Source organism: Nerophis ophidion, linkage group LG10 (assembly GCF_033978795.1).
Source record: "Nerophis ophidion isolate RoL-2023_Sa linkage group LG10, RoL_Noph_v1.0, whole genome shotgun sequence".
NCBI classification, from domain to species: domain Eukaryota; kingdom Metazoa; phylum Chordata; class Actinopteri; order Syngnathiformes; family Syngnathidae; genus Nerophis; species Nerophis ophidion.
Window position 1 is genome coordinate 29,998,495 of NC_084620.1, and position 25,688 is coordinate 30,024,182.

General features: G+C 42.3%; 1 protein-coding gene across 1 annotated transcript in view; it reads right to left on the reverse strand.

Annotated features, from left to right (window-relative positions):
* Positions 1-25,280, reverse strand: part of arhgef40 (Rho guanine nucleotide exchange factor (GEF) 40) — a 32,580-nt gene extending 7,300 nt beyond the window's left edge. Inside the window, exons 1-20 of the mRNA XM_061913400.1 lie at positions 24,966-25,280; positions 13,062-13,151; positions 12,840-12,947; positions 11,848-12,133; positions 10,645-11,761; positions 10,335-10,567; positions 10,094-10,267; positions 9,895-10,009; positions 9,720-9,813; positions 9,571-9,660; positions 9,169-9,285; positions 8,951-9,049; positions 8,735-8,886; positions 3,369-3,507; positions 3,182-3,301; positions 2,828-3,019; positions 2,274-2,759; positions 1,823-2,199; positions 1,443-1,692; positions 1,270-1,359 (exon numbers count right to left, since the gene is read on the reverse strand). Coding sequence (XP_061769384.1) covers positions 1,270-1,359; positions 1,443-1,692; positions 1,823-2,199; positions 2,274-2,759; positions 2,828-3,019; positions 3,182-3,301; positions 3,369-3,507; positions 8,735-8,886; positions 8,951-9,049; positions 9,169-9,285; positions 9,571-9,660; positions 9,720-9,813; positions 9,895-10,009; positions 10,094-10,267; positions 10,335-10,567; positions 10,645-11,761; positions 11,848-12,133; positions 12,840-12,947; positions 13,062-13,151; positions 24,966-24,968 — 4,332 coding nt within the window. The 5' untranslated portion in view covers positions 24,969-25,280. The remainder of the gene's footprint in view (positions 1-1,269; positions 1,360-1,442; positions 1,693-1,822; positions 2,200-2,273; positions 2,760-2,827; positions 3,020-3,181; positions 3,302-3,368; positions 3,508-8,734; positions 8,887-8,950; positions 9,050-9,168; positions 9,286-9,570; positions 9,661-9,719; positions 9,814-9,894; positions 10,010-10,093; positions 10,268-10,334; positions 10,568-10,644; positions 11,762-11,847; positions 12,134-12,839; positions 12,948-13,061; positions 13,152-24,965) is intronic.
* Between the last annotated feature and the right edge of the window lie 408 nt (positions 25,281-25,688).

A 25,688-nucleotide genomic window follows, 5' to 3' on the forward strand; every position in this document is an offset into this window, starting at 1 on the left:
AATCTGGGTTTAACGTGGTTTGTGGAGCTCCCCCGGTGTTGTGGTTATGGCGGTCATTTACGTTCTGGAAGTAGTTTGATATGTATTTCGGTATCAGGGAGGTGTAGCAGATTTTATTAACGAGGTTGTTGTCCCAATACCAATATTTTGGTACCGGTACCAGAAGTATTTTGGTACCTTTCTAAATATAACGGACCACAAAAAATGTCATTGTTGGCTTTATTTCAACAAAAAAAATCTTAGGGTACATTAATCATAGGTTTCTTATTGCAAGTTTGTACTTAAATAAAATAGTGAACATACTAGACAACTTATCTTTTAGTAGTAAGTAAACGAACAAAGGCTCCTAATTTAGCTGCTGACATATGCAGTAACACATTGTGTCATTTCTTATTCTATTATTTTGTCAAAATGATAAAGGACACACGTTTTTTTTCTGTTTCAACACATCCCATCTACACTTTGGTTAAAATGTGATAACCACTTCTGTTGTTTGATACTTTACATTAGTTTTGGATGATACCACAAATTTGGTAATCGATCCGATACCAAGTCGTTACAGAATCATACATTGGTCATATTATATGTCCACACGGGTCCAGGGCCATATTTCCGGAATTATTACACATAATATAAATTTTAAAAAAGAAAGATTTTGTGATGTTAAAAAATATCAATGTAATCATAGTAGTATCGACTAGATACGCTATTGTACGTAATATCATTACAGTTGATGTTAGGTGTAGAACCACCAATGGCGTTTGTTTATATTGTAGCGTCCTGGAAGAGTTGGTGCTGCAGGGGGGACTACTGATAATTTGTTCTGTAGTGTTTATGTTGTGTTGCCGTGGAAATATTCTTCCAAAATGTGTTTATCAATGTTGTTTGGTGCGGTTTCACTATATGGCACATGTTTGTGACAGTGTTGGCATTGTTCATACTGCCACCCTCAGTGTGACATGTAAGGCTGTTGAGTAAGTATGCGCTTCATTCACTTGTGTTTAGTCTGTTCAAAGTCAAAATGTCAGTGTCATAAGTTTGTTACCTGGCTCAATGAAATCCTGATGTGATGTGTGACTTATTTGTTATGCAAAATGGTCCCAACTCGCCACAAAACTAACACCAAGAAGATAGAATTTTCAAAAATGATTTTAAAGATTGAAAAATGCAATCAATCCCACATGGGTGCTCAGCACTGTTCGTGGGTGCGTGGGCCCCGGAGCACCCACGGGATCGGCGCCTATGAGCTGATGTTCAAAGATGACTCACTTTAAAGAAGTCAGTAGCTTGTGTGACCAGCGTGGAGTCCAGTTTGGGTTTGTTCCGGATGTACTGAGAATACTGCAGAAACTGCTCCCGCTGTGACAAAGTAAACCAAATAACTATTTTATGAAGACAAAATGGATGTATGATGTGACCCTCCGTCTAAACCTTCAACTCACATATTTGCTGAAACAGTCCTGTTGCAGAAGGCTTTGCACAAGCGCGTCTTCCATGGCAGGGAGTAGGTATTGCGAGTGGAAGTTGCTCAGGCCAATCCAGTTGGGGAAGAGGGTATCTGCTTTCCCCCTGATAGAGGTCGGCGTGTCTGAGCGCTCCAGCAGGGGGAGGTAGGTCTCCTCCACCCCCTTAAGGACAGCCATGTACTGTCGCTCGTTGCTCAGCATCCTGCACCAGAGCAAGTAAAGCTTGCTGCATGGAAGTGAGAGAAGAGATGGTACTGTAAGTTGGCCCATAGACCAAGTAGTAATGATAACATGAGATTTCGAACCACTAATACACACGCACACAGAGAAGAACTTAGTAAAAAGGGGTCCAACACCTCTGAGCCGTCGATCCCGCCCGTTCGCTCCCCGTTTCCCTCTCGGTTCTGCCCAGCAGCACATGTTGCCGTGGTGACCCAGTGTGGTCCACCACCTCCTTGCTGCTGACCTCCACTCCCCTGATCAACACACCACTTCCTCCTCCAGCGGGGCCGCTCCGCCCTGGCACGGCTGTGGCCATGCTGGTGGTGATGACCGGGTCTGCCAGCGCCCGTCGCCCCAGCCAAGACATGGGGGAGGTACGGCTCGCACCACCTGTCGGGGACTCGGCAGGTTTTGGAATGGCAGCGCCTCTGCGAGGTGCCAGGAGGGCCTGGAGGTCAAAACTGGGGTGTCTTTTTCTTGGCGGCTTTGGAGGGTGTGGTGGCTCTGTGGGCTGAGAGGGTACAGACTTGACTAAGAACACTGTGCTCCTACAGAACGAGTACAAAACAAATCAAAGGTACTCACACTTTTCTTTGCTGAATTCAGAAGGTTCTGCAGGAACTTCCCTCCCCCTGCCACCTCTTTTTTGTTCCCTCGCTCATCTCCTATCTTCAGCGTAGAGCAGGTCTGCGGCCTGAAGAGCGACGCCAGCGATCCCCAGGACTGCAAACCAAGCTCACCTCCTCCGCCCCCCATTCCCCATTCCCCCTCTCCCTCTAGACCTAACACATCCCACAGGTGGCTGGCGGTGGGGGGTCTTGGCTTAACCTGGCCATGGTTTTGGGAGCGGTCAGACTGGAGGAAGCGCGGCTTCACCTGTGCTACAGTCCGCTGGTAACGCTCCATCGTCTGAGTCCAGAGATCCAGGAGTGTCCCCCCACCCAGCTCGATGGCTAACGACTGGGCATCCTGGAAGCGGGACGGCGGAATGGGAGGGAGAGAGGCCAGAGGACAGATGGGGGAGGATGAAGATGAGGAGTTGGAGGACACTTCATCGCACCACTGAGTGGCCTGAAATGAGATGTCAAAGCTTCATGTCAAAGCTTCCTGCGTTTGCAGGATGTCCTGTGTCAGCTGACCTCAGTCAGAGTGGAGAGCAGCCTCTGCGTGTTGTCCAGCGTGGTCCAGCAGTCGGACAGACAGTGGGACATGTCCCGCAGACGTTCCCTGACCGGAGGAAGTTGGATCTGAATGTCATTCAGGCCGACCCATTCTAATTCAGACCATGTCTCCAAGTCACTGAGCACAGAGAGAGTCCGACTGTGCAGCTCCTGCAGGATTTAGTGCCGTCAGGTATTTCCGTACAGCACATTACCACTAGGTGGCGTCAAAGTAATCAACAATCTAGTTCTGTATGGCTTTAACCTAAGATTGTTAAACTAAAACATGTTTTAATCTCCGTACACATGACAACTTCTGAAGCCAACGCTCACATTTGCAGTTTCTCGTAATGTTTTGAACTTTTGCTGCTTGAGCGAAAGTCTGCTGAGCGAAAGGGGTGGCTCCTTGTAGTCGTCCAGCTGCCCTTGGACTTGCTCAATCTCCTGGTCACACTGGGATTGAAATCATGACGATATTAGCAAACATGAATACGATTTCTGTATGTTCTCTCAAAATCACCTTTTTCAGCTGATCCACCAAGCTGGCCAGACGTCCCAGCGCGTCCAAGTCATGACCTCTCTGGTTAGACAGTTGCACCAGTCGATGGAGTGCGTCGTCCACGCTGTCGTAAAGTTTGGAGGTTGCAGCGAGTGCCGCCCTTACAGGAGAAAAAAAGAGAGCAGGTTTTAACGAGTTTGAGTCCCAGTTATGCAACTACTGCAATGGACTGATTTTCGTTTAATCTGCCAAACTTGTGGATTGCATGCAAAAACCAGCATAAACATAATCATCTTCTTCTCCAGCTGGTTTTCATTATTTTCCAGAAGACAAACAACTTCCCAGTCTGGAAGTCATCCACAAATCCAAGCAACATTGGAATGTTTTATAACCGTACATTAAGGGAATGATCCATTTTTAATCACCAAATTGAGAACAATACATAGTAGGAGTGTGACAATGTGTTTCCTTCCTATTGCGGGGGTGTAAGTCAATTTCCGCAAAGTAGGGGCGCTATTTATTTTAATGATTCATATCCGGGGTGTTCAAAGTGAGGCCCACAACTATTTTTGTATTGGCCTACATTCTAAGGACAAAAAAAACTCATGCCGGATTAGAACATTGCATTAAAAAAAACAAGATAAAATTGGACTTGGAAACCAAAATGGCCAATGACCTGTGTGTCTTACTGGATATGATTTCCGGGCATCTTGTCATGATTAACACGTGGACAATGTTTTTTGCAAAATATGGTACTTTTTAAAGTGTATTAAAGCCTTTAAAAGTTTTTAGTTGGCTGAATAATATTGGTAAATAATAATATGAAAATTAAATATCTCAAATAGATTGCTTTACTTATATGACACAAAGGTAAGTTGTGAAATGCTTTGTACGGATAGTTTAGCATATATTGGGTGACCCACATTGTATTAGTTTAAGTCCCTTTTAAATTCCAAAATTATACATCTAGGTGGCACCCGAGTGCAACTGGGATAGGCTCCAGCCAACCCGTAATCCCCAAAGGGACAAGTAGTACAAAATGGAGGTATGGATCGATGTATACAACTTTCAATTTTACTCTATACGGCCCTCCCTAGAAAAAGTTTAAACAGCCCTTATTTATATTAATATTATATGCATTTAAACCCTTGCAAGCCCACCACACACTCTGCACCAGCTTTTACACACAATTCCAAACTCTTCCTGTGCTCTTGAAACACTTTATACACTCTAAACCAGCTCAGTGACCTTGTGTTTGGAGTGTCCGCCCTGAGACTGGGAGGTTGCGAATTCAAACCCCGGCCAAGTCATACCAAACACAATACAAATGGGACACATTACCTCCCTGCTTGGAACTCAGCATCAAGGGTTTGATTTGGGGGCTAAATCACCAAATGACTCCCAGAGCGCGGCCACCGCTGCTGCTCACAACTCCCCTCACCTCCACGGGGTGAACATGGGGATGGGTTAAATGCAGAGGACAAATGTGTGTGACAATCATTGGAACTTTAACTTTAACTTGTAAAACCAAGGTATTTTTAACATGAAACGTAAAAGACCCAATCAATTTGACTGGAGAGTTCCATATTTTCTTCATATTTCCATCATTTGGAAATATAGGCAGGCACCCCTTCTTTAGTTGTATCGCTAAAACCAGCAACAATGCATCTAGCAGCCATATTTGATCATTCCTTCAAATTTTCTGTATAAATAACGTTATTTGGGATGAAGATTCCACCAAAACACATGTGATATGAAAATGCCTGCGGTGGGTTACATCAGTGGGCTGATGGAAGCCCGCTAACATATAGGAGCTAAAAGTGGGCCTTCCAAAATCTTGTTTGAAAACGAGCCTAAATGCACAATTGTGTCTATTTTGGGGTAATTTTACCTGTCAACATCATTTCAGGTCTAGAAATCTGAAATAAGTGCCAATGTTGTCAACATGAGAGGGGCCCTTTAAATCAGTGGTTCTCAACCTTTTTTCAGTGATGGACCCCCTGTGAACATTTTTTTAATTCAAGTACCCCCTAATCAGAGCAAATCATTTTTGGTTGAAAAAAAGAGATAAAGAAGTAAAATACAACACTTTGTCATCAGTTTCTGATTTATTAAATTGTATAACAGTGCAAAATATTGCTCATTTGTAGTGGTCTTTCTTGAACTATTTGGAAAAAAAAGATATAAAAATAACTAAAAACTTGTTGAAAAATAAACAAGTGATTCAATTATATATACAGATTTCTACACATAGAAGAAATCATCAACTTAAAGTGCCCTCTTTGGGGATTCTAATAGAGATCCATCTGGATTCGTGAACTTAATTCTAAACATTTTTTTAACAAAAATTAAATTTTTACATCAATATTTAAAGAACATGTCCACAAAAAAATGTAGCTGTCAACACTGAATATTGTATTGTTGCATTTATTTTCACAGTTTATGAACTTGCATTCATATGTTGTTGAAGTATTATTCAATAAATACATTTATAAAGGATTTTTAAATTGTTGCTATTTTTAGAATATTTAAAATACAAATCTCACATACCCCTTGGCATACCTTCAAGTACCCCCAGGGGTACACGTACCCCCATTTGAGAACCACTGATTTAAATGAATGGGCAAGCAAATCCCAATGTTCCCAATGTTACTTAAAATCCACAATTAACTGAGACAGCAGTAAATAAACCCTGACGTGCCGAGGTAACACTGCATCTTAATTCCAAACCATCGAGATATTTAACCTCACAATAAGAATATCGGTACATCTGGCGCCGTATTTGTATTTTTTTCCGCTATAAAGTACTTCTATCATTCCTTCATAGTGGGTCAAGTTGTCGCCTTGCATGTTCAGGTGAGAACCCTCAAGCGAGTGGCTAAAAATTGAGCCTGAGTCACAGAAGAATAAAAAAGACGAAACAATTAAAGGTGTTATAATGTTGGAACTGGAAATTCAGTAGCGTGGTTAAGACAACACTCACTGGTGTGCCGTCAGGGCCAACAAGGCCTTCTTTGCTGGCCTAACGTAACCAGAAATCCTGATCATAAGTAAAGATACAATATTTTTTTTATTCACTTTCCCTAAATATCTAAAATTATTATATTCTTTTCATGTCATATTATGCACGGTCCAGGGCTTTTGGAGGGAGACGAGGCTGCATATCGGGATGAGGTGGAGAAGCTGTCGGATTGGTGCAAAGTCAACAACCTGGCCCTGAACACCTCCAAGACCAAGGAGCTGGTCATAGACTTCAGGAGGAAAAAAACGGACATCCTGCCCCTGATCATCAGTGGTGACTGTGTGGAGAGGGTCTCCGACTTCCGCTCCCTGGGAGTCCACCTGGCCAACGACCTATCCTGGAGCACCAACACCACGGCTACCATCAAGAAGGCACACCAGAGACTGCACTTCCTGAGAATACTCAGGAACAACCACCTCTCACAGGAACTGCTGGTGTCCTTCTATCGGTGCTCCATTGAGAGCATCCTGACCTACTGCATCTGCGTGTGGTTCAGCAGCTGCACGGCCGCAGAGAGAACGGCGCTCCAGAGAGTCATAAAGACCGCCCAGAAGTTAATCGGATGCCCCCTCCCCTCCCTGGCTGACCTGTACAGCTCCCGCTGTCTCAGAAAAGCACAGAGCATCCTGAAAGACCCATTCCACCCCGGGCACAGCCACCTGGAACTGCTACCCTCAGGCAGACGCTACAGGGTGCTAAAAGCGAGCACCAATAGACTAAAAAATAGCTTTTACCCAAGAGCCATAGTAGCACTAAACAGGCACTGAGTGTCCATATGTCCATCATGTCCTCATGTGTAATGTTTAAATGTTTTTCTATTTTTTTGTACTACAATGTGAAATAATGTTTTATGTATGTATACATAGATACATCTGTCATCTCTATCTTTTTTTTTTTAATTTATTTTTTATTTATTTATTTATTTATTTATTTTTTTTTAATTTATACTACCATATTGTATATGCACCTTAGGAGGAGCTGCTCCAATTTCGTTGTTCTTTGAACCTGTTCATTGCAATAATGACAATAAAACTCTATTCTATTCTATTCTATTCTTTTGTTTTTAGTTTTAGTTTGTATCCAATCAGAATTCAGCTAGCTTATGTTGCCATGCTGTACCAAATCTGTCCGGAGCATTCAGAATCAACAATGCAGGCGTCCGTGCACTGTAAGTGAACGGGCCCATACAGTTGATAGACTGTTGCGATAGCCAATCAGATCACGAGTTGTTGGCAGTAAGGCCTTCTAGATGGCCTCACGTTGAACGTGACATTTACACGTCCTGTGACTGAATATTCACCGTGACCGTTAGCGGATGAATTTGAGAACACATAGAGTTGATATCAGATCACAAGTTGTTCACAGTAGATGTTAACTAAAAGCTGTAAACTCTTATTGTTGAAGTGTGTCATGCTTGTCATTTAATTAACATTGTTACATGTGTATTTGTCGCCATCATGTGGTCAGGGCAGTTAATATATCTATGAAAAGTGTGTACTTTGAATCAAACTTTATTGACCGGAAGTTCCATAAGTCAAGCAGATACATTTACGGTATATGTTTTAATTGCCGATACGTTTTAATTTATTTTTAAATGTGCCACAAAATAACCCGTTTTGTACACTGTTGATGTGATTCAATGCACAATAGGGCGTAAATGTGTTCATGTATAGTATTTCTCCCGCAATGATCATGTGGTGACATCAATTATGGTATTTTGAGAGGTAATCATTGAAGGCCTAGGTGGGAAACGCACGGCCCGCCACTGACAATGCTGAGACTTTGCATTGTGTAAGAAGTGTTTAATGAAAATTCGCTACATGGGTAATATGACAATCATGCGTCGCCACATTGTTTACCGCCACCCTGAGCTGGCACAGATGACTCTGCCACTGCCTACCAGTTCGTCAAACAAACCAAGTGTCAACTCTTTCTTTTTTTTGAGCCGAGGCTTTTTCACATTTAGTGTTTACATTTTTTTAGAAAATATTTACGCCAATCTGCCTAAAAGAGAAATTTGGATTTTCTTTTATAAATATTTGTTATGTTTGCACTGTGGATTTGATCTACTTGAGAGACTTGTATGTTGTATTTACAGAGTTTAAAATAGTTTCAATTTGTCTTTCATAAAAAAACTTTTTGCACTACATTGTTTTTGTACAATTACTCTTTGTACTCTGGTTAACATATGATGCAAAATATATAATTTGAAACCAACCAAATTTTCTTTGTTTTATTCCTACATTATTGCAGCATTTCTATATTGAGATATCATCATTATTGTGAGCCATATTTCTAATATTGCATCGTATAGTGAGGTACCCAAAGATTCCCGGCCCTATTTCACACGGTAGGCGTCTTTTACCTGCAATCTGGCGACTTCCGTGACAGCCCGGATGCACTATTGGTCAATCCTGCCAGCCAGGCCCCGCCCCTATGCTGGAGCTCAGTTAAGCGCTGGTCGGCGAGGACACTCGTCATGAGGCAGCGGTGCTTATCGATGCTCGCAGGAACATCCTGAAAAACCAGCATTAACCATATCCGGTTGAAAAATCGAATAAAATGAAATTCTCCTACTCACCTTTATGTTGGTGACCACTGGCTCTCTGTCAATGGATTGCAGTGCATCTCTCAGTAGGAGGAGGGCGCTCTCGCAGCGCTCAGTCAGACTTTCCAAGCTCTGAAACATGTGAAATTCTTGTGTGAGCCTGGGAGAAAATCTGTTTAAAAAAGGAACCATTTCCTGCTCATTTTTCTATCTCAAATGATAATTAATGGAGAGGAATGAGTGTTTCTTACCAGTCGAAAGGAGAGCCAGTCTGAGTGGCAGTGGCTAAAGTCCCCCCCTATCTCTGTGGGCAGCTGTTGCCTGTCTACAAACTGCTGAAGGACCCCTGTTCCTTGCACTATATGGACCTGGGACAGGAAAAGGATGCAATCTCATGCCAGGAATGCAGTCTGGAGCATGTGGCAAAAGGCTCCACTAAAGGTCAATAAGCACATATATGAGCTAACACAATTATGGGTTGCCACTTGACACGCCAATGTGCAAAAATTTGAGCTATTTTCTTAAAATGTGCACCATGTGTGAGTGAGGCTGAAAAATGCCAGCTAATGCAAAGTAAGACCAGGATAGCATGCACTAAGTTAACATTGTGGTATGACAATTTGGTATCAATTTGGACTAAATGGGCCACTGACCTCTGTTCCCTCTTCAAGGTTATAAGACATAGTCTCTTGCTCTTCATTCACCAAAACCAGCACTGATCCGAGACCATTAGGAACCAGACGCTGCAACGCACATCTACAATGAGCTACTGTGCAAGCGTTCTCTCATCGTGGTCACTCACCTGGAATAAACTTAGTGCACAGAGGCAGTGCGAGGATAGCGGTGAGTGTCTGCTGTCCACCAACACTGTCACACCTTTTTCTTTAGCTACAGGTCTGATAAAAGAGGATAAAAGGAAATCTGTGTCAAGGTCGGAACTTCTATCTTAGGTCACTCAAATGCAAGTTTAGGGTTACAGGGTCATCTTGTGGTAGCAGGCCAGAATCCGGGCCATCTCTTCGCTGTTGGAATCTTGCCCGGATGAATCCGTCTCTGCTATAACTACAGCACGTCCCAACCTGTCCACCGTACCTGTGGTTCGTCGGGAAGTAGTATTTTTAAAGATGATACTTTGAAATAAATGTATCAATCAAAGGTATGATTTTTGAAAAATACCCATCATCCTCAGCCGTCCTGATTGCAGGAGCTCTTTGTCCAGTTCCCGAAGCAAGGGATGCTCTTCACATGCGATACCGTTGAGTTTGTTCCTCTCGCTCCCCTCGCCATTGGAGTGGTTTAAGGTGCATGGTTGGCCGTTGCAGACCGGCAAAGACAAAGATGGAGCCGCTGCTGTGAGATACAAAAGGACAATCCACTCTTTCTGGGTTCATTTACAAAGTCGAGTATTTAATCCAACCTGCACTGCTGCTCTTCGAGCTAACGTGAGTCGAAATGCATTCAACGTCTGATGTCTCAACGAGTCCTATCGTTTGTGAATGACATTCCTCTGTGACAGATTGTTGTGTTGAGCTGCAGCAGGAAGTGGAGCTTGGATGAGGGGGAGCTTTCCCCTGTAGTTTGGAACCTTTCTGGGCAGTTCGTCCACCCGACCGAGCCCTACCTTTGGCCCCCATTCCTCTTTTCTTCTTCCTTGAGATGAAGCACAAGATGCTTTTATAAAATACTAAACACTCACATTAAAGTTGTGTTCTGCATATAAATAATACCTTGGGGCTCTGAATCCTGAAACTTTGACTTCCTTTCCTCTTGAAAAGTCTTTATTCTTTTTTTTACCTTCATCCTGTTCTGTCTGTGCTATTTTGGCACTATCTGTGATGGTGCAAGCTGCATCTGCAGTGAATGATGTGTTTGTTTCATCCAATGTTGGCTCTGCTGCATCACGGTTTCCACCAAGTTGTTTATCTGTATTCTCAAACACAGAGTCGGAATGGGAGCCCTGATCGGAGCATCTCTCTATAACATGCCCAACTTTAAGGTTAATGGAGTCGAGGTGTTCTATGGGGACCAAACTATCACTGCTCTCAGAGTGTTTGCTCTTTATGTCCTCTTTGCACGGTTGCGTAATCCCATTAATCTCTCGCTCACCACCAACGCCAGGCCTCCGCTCTCTAAACAGGCCATCAAATCTTACCTCAGTGTCTCTTTTTGTTTTATCACCATCATCATCATCATATTCCTGAGTAGAAGAGGAGTAAGATTGTCTTGCGTTTGTGTTTCCTGGCGGAGGCAGAGGTGATTGCACATGCTCCTTGGGAGCAGTCAAATCGGATTTGATTCCAGCAATCCCTCGAAAGCTGCCCAAGCCATCCATTCTTCCATATCCCACAACTTTTCCCCTCCGGACCTTAAAGGCCCTACCCCTCTTGCAAAGAGGCAATGTCTTGGTTTTGGATATTGCATGCATCTCAAGGTACCTCTGCTTTGAGTCAACACCCCCATCTGGACCCCCTCTTGGCTCCAGCAGCTCCACATAGTCTCCATCAATTTCAGGGCGTCTTGCTGTCCGCCCAAGCCCATCTTCACTGCGTCTTCGCCGAGGCAGTGCAGCCTCTGACTCCAAACCATCCGGTGGTAAGACATTCTCTTCTTCCTCATCCCAAGACCAGGAGTCAAGTTCTCCGGAAGAAGAGCCGCCCCAGCCCCCAAAGCTGCTTCCCCCTTCACTGGGCTGACGCTGGGACATGTAGCCACCCTCAGGGTTGGAAATCAGGCCTGCTTCCTCAGATGGGTCATGGATGAATTTGGGGTAGACCACCTCTTTCCATGGAAGGCGCACCACACCGTCACAACTGCTCACCAAGCAGGTATCAAGGCCACCGCCAACTAAAGAGAAATATCAAGGTGCGCTGAACATAAACCACTTCCTTTAACCCCACATGGACTTTGACCATGGCCCTTGCGAGCTTTACCTTCCCTTTTGTGGCCACGTTCTTTGTTGATGGAGTGAAGCCACTCGCTGGTAAACACAAGAGAGTGCTGGGACTCAGGAACAAGGATTTCTTGGACGGTGCGACCCCCTGGGGCAAGACACTTCAGAGCAAGGCGGGGACAGCGCGTGGAGAAGGGAACCACCTGCAGGTAGAAGTCGTTACCGCGCAGGAGCCTCCAGTCCAGCGTAGAGAGCTGGACCACCACTTTCTCGCCGAGACACAACGGCCAGCCAGAGTGGAGGAAGAGGCAACCCAGGTACTGGGACTGGGGTGGGGTAGACAAAAAGAGCATTTAAATTCTTGAAACATGGTCAACTGTTAAGAAGACTGCGAGTTTAACTTCTAAGACTTGTCATGTTGCGTTCGGGATATTTCACTAAAGTCTTCCCTCACGTCTGCCTTTTGTGACCTCTGTTCGTCTTTGGTCAAGTCTGTAAGCTGTCGCCGTAACTTTGGTGACTTTTTCCCCTCCAAATGTTTGAGAGTGAGTCAACTTTCTGTAGCTCCTGTCTTCCTTCAGCTCCTTCCCTCTTTCAATAAGTTTTCAGCTTCCCCCCTCCCCCGGCCCCCATCTCTTTTTGCCCCACCCTCAGTCTCAAAGAGCCCACTGTAGTCTGCAACTTAGAGTATCTTCAATTTTTCAGGCAGGCTGGCTTGTAAATGAAGCCCACACTACCAAGCTTTCTCTCTCTCTCTCTCTGAGACTCCCTCGGTTAATAGTCAAGGTCTCTCTGTCTCTCTCGCTCTCTCGCTCGCTCGCTCTCTCAATCCCTCTCTTTTCCTCCTTGCACGCATCTGGAAATAATTATTGTCATGACTCACCATTTTGCTGCAGCTCAGCAACAAGGAAAAACAAAACGTTGCAAGTACATGTGTGTGCACTGCAGTCTTAACTTTACTCGATCGTGAGCAAGAGTTTTATGCATGCTGCTTGTGAGGTAGTTGACTACTTTATTCTCCGATAGACTCACACAGGCGTGCTGCTGCAACTTGTGCAGGAGGTGTTTGGCAGGAACAAAGTAGTCCAGGAGGTAACGCAGGCTGTCGTGCTGGTAGGTGGACTCCAGCACGGAGAAGACCTGGGAAAACACATTGAAGAACATGTAAACATGTGTGAGCGGCGTATGTGCATGCGTGGGTGTGTGTGAGTGTATGTGTGTGTGTGTGTGTGCACATGTATGTGTGTGATGTACCTGCGAGAGGAGAGGAGGTGCTGTACTTTCAAAGGGAGGGTAAAGAGATGAGAGCGCCCCCTGGACGCAGTCCTCCATAGCCTCTGATGCCTAATTGGGACAATTAGAGATTGTATTAAGTTTATGTTTGACACACACACACGCATACACACACGCACACACATACACATACACATACACATACACATTCACATTCTCTCTCCTCTTGGCTTCCTGTTGAACATTCTGGGGCGTGTCAAACATTTCCCTTGGAGGACACACCAACGCATGCACCACACACACACACACACACACACACACACATGCAAGCATGCATCTCACACAGTGTTTATTTTTCCACAATGCAACTTTTTCACTCTTTCAAAACTTTCCTTCTGCAGCACCCACCCAAACACCAGGCCACCCCCCCCCCCCTCCCCAATTTCCTTCACTTATGTTTTCTTCCCCTCAGCTTTCCTAGCTTTACCTCCACTTGTGACATCTGACAACAATTACTGAGGAGTTTCTCGACGTGCATTTAGACGAATACAAGCAGTATGTCTCAGAAAAATATATTTGGCACATATTCTCATTGGCTGTGTGTTGGTAACGTCGGCCGGCAAGTTTCTCCTGACGGCATACAGAGCCATTCACATATTTAAAGAATGGCATGTGACAAGACAGGAAGTGGCATTATGCTCTCCAGCCAGCTCAGCATGCCCGTGAAAGCAGTGTTGCTATGATGTGTAAACAAGATCACACTTACATGTCAAACTGGACTGACTCAGTACTCCTATGGTACTGGTCGGCTGGTCGAGTTCATGCTATGCTGAGAGCATGGTAGGGGTGTCCTAAACCATTCACTTCTGACTATCAGCTTTGAGTTGAGTTTGAGTTTATTTCGAACGTGCATGCATACAACATAATTCACAATTTCCAGTTTCTATTCAACATGTTTTAAAAGGAAGAAGGAGATCTTATTTAATCCTACCCCTTTTCCTTTACCTAACAGTTGCTAACACTTTTGTTCCCTTCCTGTTCTCAATTACTCGATTACTGTAACGTATTATTTTCGGGTCTCCCCATGTCTATCATTAAAAGATTACAGTTGGTACAAAATGCGGCTGCTAGACTTTTGACAAGAACAAGAAAGTTTGATCACGTTACGCCTGTACTGGCTCACCTGCACTGGCTTCCTGTGCACTTCAGATGTGACTTTAAGGTTTTACTACTTACGTATAAAATACTACACGGTCTAGCTCCAGCCTATCTTGCTGATTGTATTGTACCATATGTCCCGGCAGGAAATCTGCGTTCAAAGGACTCCGGCTTATTAGTGATTCCCAAAGCCCAAAAAAAGTCTGCGGGCTATAGAGCGTTTTCATTTCGGGCTCCAGTACTCTGGAATGCCCACCCGGTAACAGTTCGAGATGCCACCTCAGTAGAAGCATTTACGTCTCACCTTAAAACTCATTTGTATACTCTAGCCTTTAAATAGACCCCCTTTTTAGACCAGTTGATCTGCCGTTTCTTTTCTTTTTCTCCTATGTCCCACTCTCCCTTGTGGAGGGGGTCCGGTCCGATCCGATGGCCATGGATGACGTACTGGCTGTCCAGAGTCGGGACCCAGGATGGACCGCTCGTCCAGAATCGGGACCCAGGATGGACCACTTGCTTGTGTATCGGCTTGGGACATCCCTGCGCTGCTGATCCGCCTCCGCTTGGGAGGGTTTCCTGCTGGCTCCGCTGTCAACGGGACTCTCGCTGCTGTGTTGGATCCGCTTTGGTCTGGACTCTCGCGGCTGTGTTGGATCCATCATGGATTGAACTTTCACAGTATCATGTTAGACCCGCTCGACATCCATTGCTTTTGTCCTCTCCAAGGTTCTCATAGTCATCATTGTGACCGACGTCCCACTGGGTGTGAGTTTTCCTTGCCCTTAGGTGGGCCTACCGAGGATGTCGTAGTGGTTTGTGTTGTGGTTTGTGCAGCCCTTTGAGACACTAGTGATTTAGGGCTATATAAGTAAACATTGATTGATTGATATTCACAATACACTCCATAAGTAATCACAATAAAAATAAATACATAATACACAGTGAGATGAGTAAGATTATCTTGAAAATGAATGGATGGATGAGTTAAATTCAGAATATTTATCATGTTTTTTCCTTCTTTGTACTTTGCAAACACTTTAAGTTTGAAGAGTTTCTTGATGTGGATCATATCAGTACATTGTTTGATTTCTTTGCTTAATCCATTCCATAATTTAATTCCTCATACTGATAACTTGAAGGTCATACAGTGGAGCAAAAAGTATTTAGTCAGCCACCGATTGTGCAAGTTCTCCCACTTAAAATGATGACAGAGGTCTGTAATTTTCATCAAAGGTACACTTCAACTGTGAGAGACAGAATGTGAATAAAAAAATTCCAGGAATTCGCATTGTAGGAATTTTAAAGAATTTATTTGTAAATTATGGTGGAAAATAAGTATTTGGTCAACCATTCAAAGCTCTCACTGATGGAAGGAAGTTTTGGCTCAAAATCTCACGATACATGGCCCCATTCATTCTTTCCTTAACACGGACCAAGAAGTTCTATTTTGGTTTCATCTGACCACATGACATTCTCCCAATCCTCTGCCGTATCATCCATGAATCCGTTTTGGTATAAACTCAACTCGTCGTGTTTGGAGGAAGAAGAATACTGAGTTGCATCCCAAGAACACCATACCTACTGTGAAGCATGGGGGTAGAAACATCATGCTTTGGGGCTGTTTTTCTGCTAAGGGGACAGGACGATTGATCCGTGTTAAGGAAAGAATGAATGGGGCCATGTATCGTGAGATTTTGAGCCAAAACCTCCTTCCATCAGTGAGAGCTTTTAATGGTTGACCAAATACTTATTTTCCACCATAATGTACATATAAATTCTTTAAAATTCCTACAATGTGAATTCCTAGATTTTTTTTCACATTTTGTCCCTCACAGTTGAAGTGTACCTATGATGAAAATTACAGACCTGTGTTATCATTTTAAGTGGGAGAGCTTGCACAATCGGTGGCTGACTACTTTTTTGCCCCACTGTAAGTGTTGTACGTGAGTACAAATGTTTTAAAATAAATTTTTCTTTAAGATCATATTCCTCCTTTTTTTTTTAGAAGAAGAATTGCTGTATATTCCTGAGTAGCAGGTTATAGTTTGCTTTGTGTATAATTTTAGCTTTTTGCAAATTCACTATGTTGTGGAATTTCAGTATTTTTGATTCAATAAATAAAGGGTTGTATGTTCTCTATATCCAACATTATGTATTATTATTACTTTTTTGTAACACAGATGGTGAATGAAGTGTACTTTTGTAGTTATTTCCCCATAGTTCTGCACAATAACTCAGATATGGTAACACTAGCGAGCAGTAGAGAATATGAAGTGATTTTTGATCTACAACATGTTTTGCTTTTTTCATTATTGACGTGTTTCTTGCTACTTTATGTTATATATGTTTTTTACATGAGACTTACAGTTCAATTTATCTTCAATAAGTATACCTAACAATTTGGTTTCATTTACTCCTTCAATTTCTATTCCGTCTATTTGTATGTTTGACTGTTACCAAACAACACTATTTTAGTTTTATTGAGATTCAAAGAGTCTATTTTTGTCAAACCATCTTTGTAATTTGTTCATTTCTTCTGTTGTTCTTTGTATTAGCTTGTGTGTGTGATTGTGTGACTATGATGCCGATATTGTAACTTTGACTAACGGTTCGACACAATGTCAGCACAAATCACACATGCTTGTGTAACGGAGGCCAGCCAGCAAAGCTGTGTCAAATGTAGGTTGACACTTTTAAGAGTTTGCGCTGGAGAGTCAGCTTACAGTTCCGGCTTTTAGCTCAATGCTTAGCGCGTTCGACTCTCATTGGGAGGACCCAGATTTGAACTTGGGGCGGGACGGTGCCATAGGCTCGACCAGGCAGATTACACTTGTCTAACTTATTTTGTGAGTCAGGGTCTTTTCAATTTAAAAACAAGTCAAAATGAATACTTTTTCAAGACCACAATGAATACAATCCATCGATCCATTTTCTACCGCTTGTCCCGTTCGGGGTCGCCGGAGCCTATCTCAGCTGCATTCGGGCGGAAGGCGATGTACACCCTGGACAAGTCACCCCCTCATCATACAATTGAAGACCAATTTTAAGAAATTGAAAACACATGAAATACAACAGTTTTAGTTAATTATTGTTACAATAAGGGAACACAATGCAAAAACTGAGGGGGCCAGTTGATACATTTTGTGCATTAAAGCTTCTAAAACCACTCCAATGTAGGTCAATATATTGTATTACAAGTTTCTTTGTATTATACCCGTAGGTGATAAAGTATATTACCGTAATACTGTTACCCTCTGCATACCGTTATCAGTAGCCAGAGGAGCCTGTTCAGTGCTAGACTGCTTCATCCCAAGTGCAGGTCTAATAGACTAAAACACTCCTTTTTCCCCGTACGCTATCAGACTGTACAAGTCCTCTCTGGGGGGCAGGGGTGTACTAGGATGACAGGGGATGCAAAACAATAACAGTACTGAAATAAACTGCGGCAAAAAACAGTGCAATAACAGTGCAATACATTTTCATAACATGGCCACTACTGGATATATTCTCTTGTTATATTCTTATTTTTACAGTTATATTTTTATTCTTATTTTTATATTTTTTATTGTATTTCCGTTTATACCTCCATTATTTATTGTTTACTTTTTACTTTTTAAATTGTATCCTAATTCTGTACACTACTGCTGCCATTTTAATTTTCCTGAGGGAACTCTCCTGAAGGAATCAATAAAGTCCATCCATCCATCCATCCATCTATCTATCTATCTATCTATCTATCTATCTATCTATCTATCTATCTATCTATCTATCTATCTATCTATCTATCTATCTATCTATCTATCTATCTATCTATCTATCTATCTATCTATCTATCTATCTATCTATCTATCTATCCATCCATCCATCCATCCATCCATCCATCCATCCATCCATCCATCCATCCATCCATCCATCCATCCATCCATCTATCGAATATTTTAGGCTTTCAAACGATGACAATATTTTATCATGTTGTCCATAGTTAATCTTGTAATTAATCACAATGAATAACAGATAAACATTTTCTTTACTATGTTTACGTTATATCGTTTTCAAGTTTTGCCAATTATATTGTACCATATGTCCCAGCAAGAAAGCTGCGTTCAAAGAACTCCGGCTTATTAGTGATTCCCAATTCCCCAAAAAAGTCTGCGGGCTATAGAGCGTTTACTATTCGGGCTCCAGTACTCTGGAATGCCCTCCCGGTAACAGTTAGAGATGTTACCTCAGTAGAAGCATTTAAGTCCCATCAAAAAACTCATTTGTATACTTTAGCCTTTAAATAGACCCCCTTTTCAGACCAGTTGATCTGCCATTTATTTTATTTTCTCCTCTGCCCCCCTCTCCCTTGTGGAGGGTGGGCGGGGGGGACGACACAGGTCCGGTGGCCATGGATGAAGTGCTGGCTGTTCAGAGTCGGGACCTGAGGTAAACCTCTCGCCTGTGCATCGGTTGTGGACATCTCTGCGCTGCTAACCCGTCTCAGCTTGGGATGGTCTCCTGCTGGCCCCACTATGGACTGGACTCTCACTATTATGTTAGATCCACTATGGACTGAACTTTCACTATTATGTTAGATCCACTATGAACTGGACTTTCACAATATTATGTTAGACCCACTCAACGTCCATTGCTTTCGGTCTCCCCTGGGGACCTATTTCCTGAGTTTATAAACATTATATAAAAAAAAAAACTAAAGATATTGTTGTGATGCCAAAAAATATCTACGTAATCATAGTAGTATCGACTAGATACGCTACTGTACTTGTTATCATTATAATAGATGTTAGGTGTAGATCCACCAATGGCATTTGTTTACATTTTGACGTTGGTGAGCTACGGTGTGTTTACGCATTTTTAGCTATTCCTTGTCCTGCAGGAATGATACTTGTAAAAAACTTACTTTATTTGTCGCCATGGAGGCGAGCATTAGTGATTTAGAAGTAGCTAAAATACTGCCAACTGAGGCAGGAATTTAGCCGCTAGCTCGCGAGCCATGTCTTAAAGCACCTTTTCCAGTGGGCGTTTCAGTGTTATAGCTTCACCTTTATCGTTAGTTTTTAAGCCGAAATGCGGCCGTTCTCCCTTTTCTGTCTACACAGTGTGTCTGCTTGTAAGTACTCCATGATTGTGCGCTGCCGAACGTGCTCCTCTGCTCGTAAACCAGCAATGACACGACGTGACGATGACTGGGAGCGGTGGGGGTGGCGGAATGGTACTTTTCAGAGGCAGTATAGTATCGAAAATGATTCATTAGTATCGCAGTACTATACTAATACTGCGATACTACTGGTATACCGTAGAACCCTAGTCCAACTAAATCTATGTTTCTTTGCTGAATGTTCACTTTTGTGTTCACAGAACAGTGAATACTGTTCAGTACATGAATCTCTAACATACATGCATGTACTGGATTTTTGAAGGGGCTATTTACAACTTGCTTAAAGTTACTTTTTTTAAATGAAAATATATAACAAGAACACCTCCAGCTGACTTGTATTACAAGTAGCGGTTTACCAGAACATATATTTTCATAAAATATATGCGATGAGGGGGCGACTTGTCCAGGGTGTACTCCGCCTTCCGCCCGATTGTAGCTGAGATAGGCGCCAGCGCCCCCCGTGACCCCAAAAGGGAATAAGCGGTAGAAAATGGATGGATGGATATATATTTTTTCACAATTACTGATTATATTGAATGAAAATTGCTTCTTGGTCCGAGTAATCTGCCATTCACCGCTGTCTTGTCCACACGTATACGCGCACAGCGAGTGCACATCCACAAGCACAGTCCCAGAGAAGCAACTAACAATTTGCGGTCATTATGTTGTTACGATAGAACAGTGGTTCTCAAATGGGTGTACGCGTACCCCTGGGGGTACTTGAAGGTATGCCAAGGGGTTCATGAGATTTTTAAAAAATATTCTAAAAATATCAACAATTCAAAAATCCTTTATAAATATATTAATTGAATAATACTTCAACAAAATATGAATGTAAGTTCATAAACTGTGAAAAGAAATGCAACAATGCAATATTCAGTGTTGACAGCTAGATTTCTTGGTGGACATGTTCCATAAATATTGATGTTAAAGATTTCTTTTTTTTTTTTTGAAGAAATGTTTACAATTAAGTTCATGAATCCAGATGGATCTCTATTACAATCCCCAAAGAGGGCACTTTAAGTCGATGATTACTTCTATGTGTGGACATTTTTATATATAATTGAATCATTTGTTTATTTTTCAACAAGTTTTTAGTTATTTTTATATCTTTTTTTCCAAATAGTTCAAGAAAGACCACTATAAATGAGCAATATTATTTTACAATTTAATAAATCAGAAACTGATGACATAGTGCTGTGTTTTACTTCTTTATTTCTTTTTTTCAACCAAAAATGCTTTGCTCTGATTAGGGGGTACTTGAAAAAAAAAAAAAATGTTCACAGGGGTTACATTACCGAAAAAAGGTTGAGAACCACTGCGATAAAATATACATTCAATGATAGCTGACCACACTCGTATGTTACGTCCGGGCAGTTACATGATTACGAGCTAAAAGCCGAAAGAGTGCGATATTAACACAATGGAAAGTTAGCACCCTCTCAGCATCCGCGTAAAGGTTGCAAAACAGACGTAAAGCCTTTCTAAATTGTTTTGCACTGAACTGCAATGTCCGTTCCAAACTTTAAAGAAGGCGACCAAAATCACTCCTACTATTTACTGCTAGCACCCGGCTGTTGTTGTGACCACGTGACCTCTGCACCCTGGATCAGGTCATTGCCGGATGGAATTGTTGGATGTGAGCCTAGAATGAACTGCTTAAATCGGATGCTAATATCGGACATTTGTGATTTTTGGTTGATATCAGATGGATATCTGATATGAAGATTGGATCGGTACATGGGATCATATAGTACCGTTAGTTTAACTATTAAATATAACGTGAACGATTTAGGGCAGTGGTCCCCAAACTTTTTGTAGCTGGGGACCGGTCAACGCTTGATAATTTGTCCCGCGGCCCAGGACAATTTTTTTTTTTTTTTTGTCATGAAAAAGGGAGGTTTTTTGTGTTGGTGCACTAATTGTAAGTGTATCTTGTGTTTTTTATGTTGATTTAATAAAATAAATAAATACATAAATAAATAAATAAATATATAAATAAATAAATAATAATAATAAAACATTCTTCGGTGGCCCGGTACCAATCAAGCCGGTGGTTGGAGACCACTGATTTAGGGTATTTCCATTCAACACATCTTTATATTTTCGCACACAACAAACATCTTTATTGACTTGAGGCAAGGTTCAGCTCCGGTGGAAAAGTGGTGAGTGAGTGTGAAGGGTCACAAAGTTGCCGTAGTAACGCATGTTTTGGGTTTCTAAACTTTGAGGTGGAATTGTGTGTTTCTTTTTTCGATTAGCTCTTAAGTTGAAGAGCAATGCCAGCTGGACTCTACGGTTCTTTCTTTAAAAAATTGCGTCGGGTTCCTTTCCACCACAAACGTGAAGGCAGGGAACAACATCTGCTGAATTCAAGGTCCCAAGAACCGACAGGAAGACATAAGTCAGACAAATAGAAATAAAGAGCAAAGACAAGTTTGACAGACACAACTAGATAGAATGTGTTTTGCGGAGCAGATGAAGTAGATGGAGAAAAAAAATCAGTGGGAGAGTAGGGTGGGAAAAATGAGCGTCTATGATAGGAAACAGATGCGAGGAGCGTCAACAGACTTGAGGACAGCTGTGAACTCCGAGAACGTCTGCAGGGGGAGAAATGAGAAATAATGCCACAGAGGAGGGACAAAGCGGACGAAAAAAAAAAAACCGGGAGAATTCCGGCCAGTGATTCACTGTCATGTGTACAAAGTGGACTTCCAGCTGCCTCTGGTAGTGGCCTTGTGCATGGGTCATGGGTTATGACACTATAGACCCATTTCTATATCTGACTTCACTGTTGTCCTCAACAGTCTAGAGCAGGGGTTGGTAACCCAAAACACTGAAAGAGCCACATAGGACCAAAAATACAAAAAACAAATATGTCTGGAGCCGCAAAAAATTAAAAGCCGTATATACTGTAAGTCTTATAGTGAAGGCAACACCTGAAGTAAGTGTCTATATTAGCTATAATAGCCTACTATCAAAACGACTATGTGTCGCAGGCTGAAGCAAATCTTTGTTGACAGAAATGTTGAAATTTTATGTATTTATTCTACACATTTTTACAACATTAGAAACCATTAGTTAATTAGAGGATACTCAGAAGGTGAGATAACTCCTGGAAATGACTGGCTCAGAATGGCCGAAGGTATAGATGTGTGTGTCCAAGTTAAAGGAATCGGCAGGCTGTTTTCTTTTAATAGATTTATTACAATCATTGGCAAGCTAGGTAATGTTTGCTGTGGTCTGAAACAACATGGCACACACACAATTATCTGAAATGCACCCAATATTACATACATATAATGTGTCATGAGACATGCACAACTAAATTATATACAAAGAAGATAACAGTAAAGGATATAAATTATCTCAAATATACCTACAAATGAGGCATAATGATGTAATATGTACATACAGATAGCCTAAATAGCATGTTAACATTGATTATCTTGTAGGCATGCAATGACCAAATATGCTTGATAAGCACTCCACACAATTTGATAACACCAACAAAGCTCACCTTTGAGCAGTCACACACAGTATAAAAGGTTTGATGGACAAAATGAGACGAATAATGAGTGGCATAAAATATGTCTTTCTCTGGCATCACTGAATAAAGTTATACTGTACATGTTAACAAACTACGGTGAGTTCAAAGACCGCCAAAATTAGTAGGACAAAACGATGCTCGCCAAATACTCTCATTAGAAAATCGTGTTTGATACAAACACTGGGATTTCTAATAATTAAGGAGGTTTGTGTCATGTTGTCCTCCTACAGAAACCCTTATAAGACAAAAATATGTTTTTCCCCCATCTTTTTCTATTTTCATACATTTTTGAAAAAGCTCCAGGGAGCCACAAGGATGGTGCTAAAGAGCCACACGCGGCTCTTGAGCCGCAGGTTGCAGACCCAAGTTCTAGAGTATACACCAAGACTCTCAGGTCTAGAAAAGACTCAGAGCCTTGGAGTTGTTTCTTTAATGTGAGAAACGTGAGCTCGGCCTTCTAACCAACCAGCATCATCACCGACTGGACATTCTTGTCACAGTCTGCCTTCCAAAGACCTGGCACCTGGCATTGGCGTGGTAGAGGATAGACCAGAAGTAAGGCAGGTGGTACTGGGTGTGCCAAGGGATTCTGTACTCAGTTGCTCTTTGTGGACATTTTGAACAATCTTTGTGAATAAAGTTTTCTCAAGTCCACAGAATCTTACTAATAATGCGAGGTACACATATACAGATTTTCACAATCTGAAGAGATGTTATGTTACAGATCCCGCACTCAGTCGTTTTGATCTTTATAATAATATCAACAGAGCACACCCTAACAAAAGCTTGTGTAAAGCAAATTTAAAGGAAAAACATAGCAGCCGTCAAAACATGTTTTGGGGGATTAATCATGCACATGGCGTGAACACAGACTTTATAATCTACGGCGCGAGCTAGAGGTGAATAAAGTAGCCTTAAATGCGTTGATAGATTCTTGATTGGCTGCTTTTCGTATCATGTCATAGTTCATGAAGAGATCACTCGGGAGGCGTCGGCGTTCCTCACAGACATTAAGAGCTTTGGTTATTAGTATTTTCCTTTGTCATCCCCGAACAGTTTCTGGAGCCAATTGTTGGGACATATTCACTTTTAACACCCCTTAGACCACACAATCATCTTATAAAACAAGATTAAGCCATCTCTGGCTGAAAATGAGACAAATTGGTACAAAAACCGTCTGTGTGTACCCCGCTTCAGGGTTCCCTCAGCAGACAGTGAGGAAAGTATTTCAACAAACACAGGAAGAGTTGTTAACAAGAGATTTCAGTCACTAGCTTAATTAGCTGACTGGTTCCTTTTGCATAAACGCTAGAGCCCCTCGTTCAGATTCTAGTGTTCCCACCTCCATGAGTGCCCCGAACACAGAAAACCTTCTATCCACAAAAACATGACCAATCTGTGACAATGTGTGTGTGCATGCACAGCTGCAAACATCTTATGTGTTCAATTAGCTGCCATGTTTTCCCTGAGCCTGCTTGTGCAAACAACACACTTCCTGCCTTGCCAGATTGGCGCGTTCCAATTTGCGTTTTTCCGTCTAAACTTTTCCACAGCGGAGATGAAATGAGGCTGCTGCACGTGTTTACCACCCTCAGGTCCGAAATCCCATCCTTTATTTCCTTTACCGCGCTCTCGCAGTCTCTCAGGTTCAATGTGGAAAATGCAGCATTACTAAAAACCGCCGCCGCCGCCCAACTCTCCGAAAATAACGAGCAGGCCTCCAGCCTTCCTTTTCCCACTCTTTTTCACTTGCTGGTTCGGGCCAAATTGCTCCACCCAGCACAACACACTTTTTCTTGTTTCCTCATCCACTGAGGGATCCAGTGTCAGCCTGGGTTGCTGCCTCCTCATTGGCGCCTCAAGAGGCTAAGGATGGTAAAGTAACATGCAGACGTCCACAGGACTAAAAGTCAAGTCGCACTTTTGAGAATTGTTCTTAAAGTTCTGTTAGGGTCAACAAAAGAAGGCAAAAAGCCTCTTATTACATGGCATCATGTAGGCAAACATGTAGTGAGTCAGAAAACCTCCATCTATTATTGGCTGAAAAAAGACTTACCATGACTTAGACAGGAATCTAACTCAATCCACAGCTTTGTTCCTGGACTCGCTTCCTCTCTGCATCTCCGCAGTGGCACTTTGTCCTCTCCAACTTTCAATCAGCCATATTTCCTCGCCATCATCAGTATCATCCCATCACCAGAGCAACTCAGAGCGCTCAGGCTCCTTCTCCCGCACACTCATTGCTGTATTTCCCAGGCTGGGAATGTCCAAGCTGCATATTATTCACTGCCACAAACCTCCCACCTCTCCTCCCCCACTCTTCATCCAGCTAGACCTCCGCAGTCTCTTTACACTCTCAAACTTTCCATTCTTAGCCCTAGAGGGAGCTAAACGAATAGACATGGCTAAGGCAGTGTTTTTATAGCAGCAAGGGGTTTCCACAGAATCCGAGGGTGTGGAGGTGAGTGGTTGGAGCACTGCAAAGTCAAGTTTTTTTGTTTGTTTACACAGTGAATATCTAGTTTTATTATTGCTGTTGTTAATACTGTTATTACTTGTTCTAATTATCATTAAATTATTTTTTTGATGTACTCAAGTTCAGTTGACCAATTTTTTTTCAAACACACTAAACTAGGGGTGTCCAACTCATTTTAGCTCAGGAAAATCTATTCCCACATGAGCCGGACTGATAAAATCATGGCACCATAACTTTAAAATAAAGACAACTTCAAAATTGTTTTCTTTGTCTTACTTTGGCCAAAAAGAACAAGCACATTCT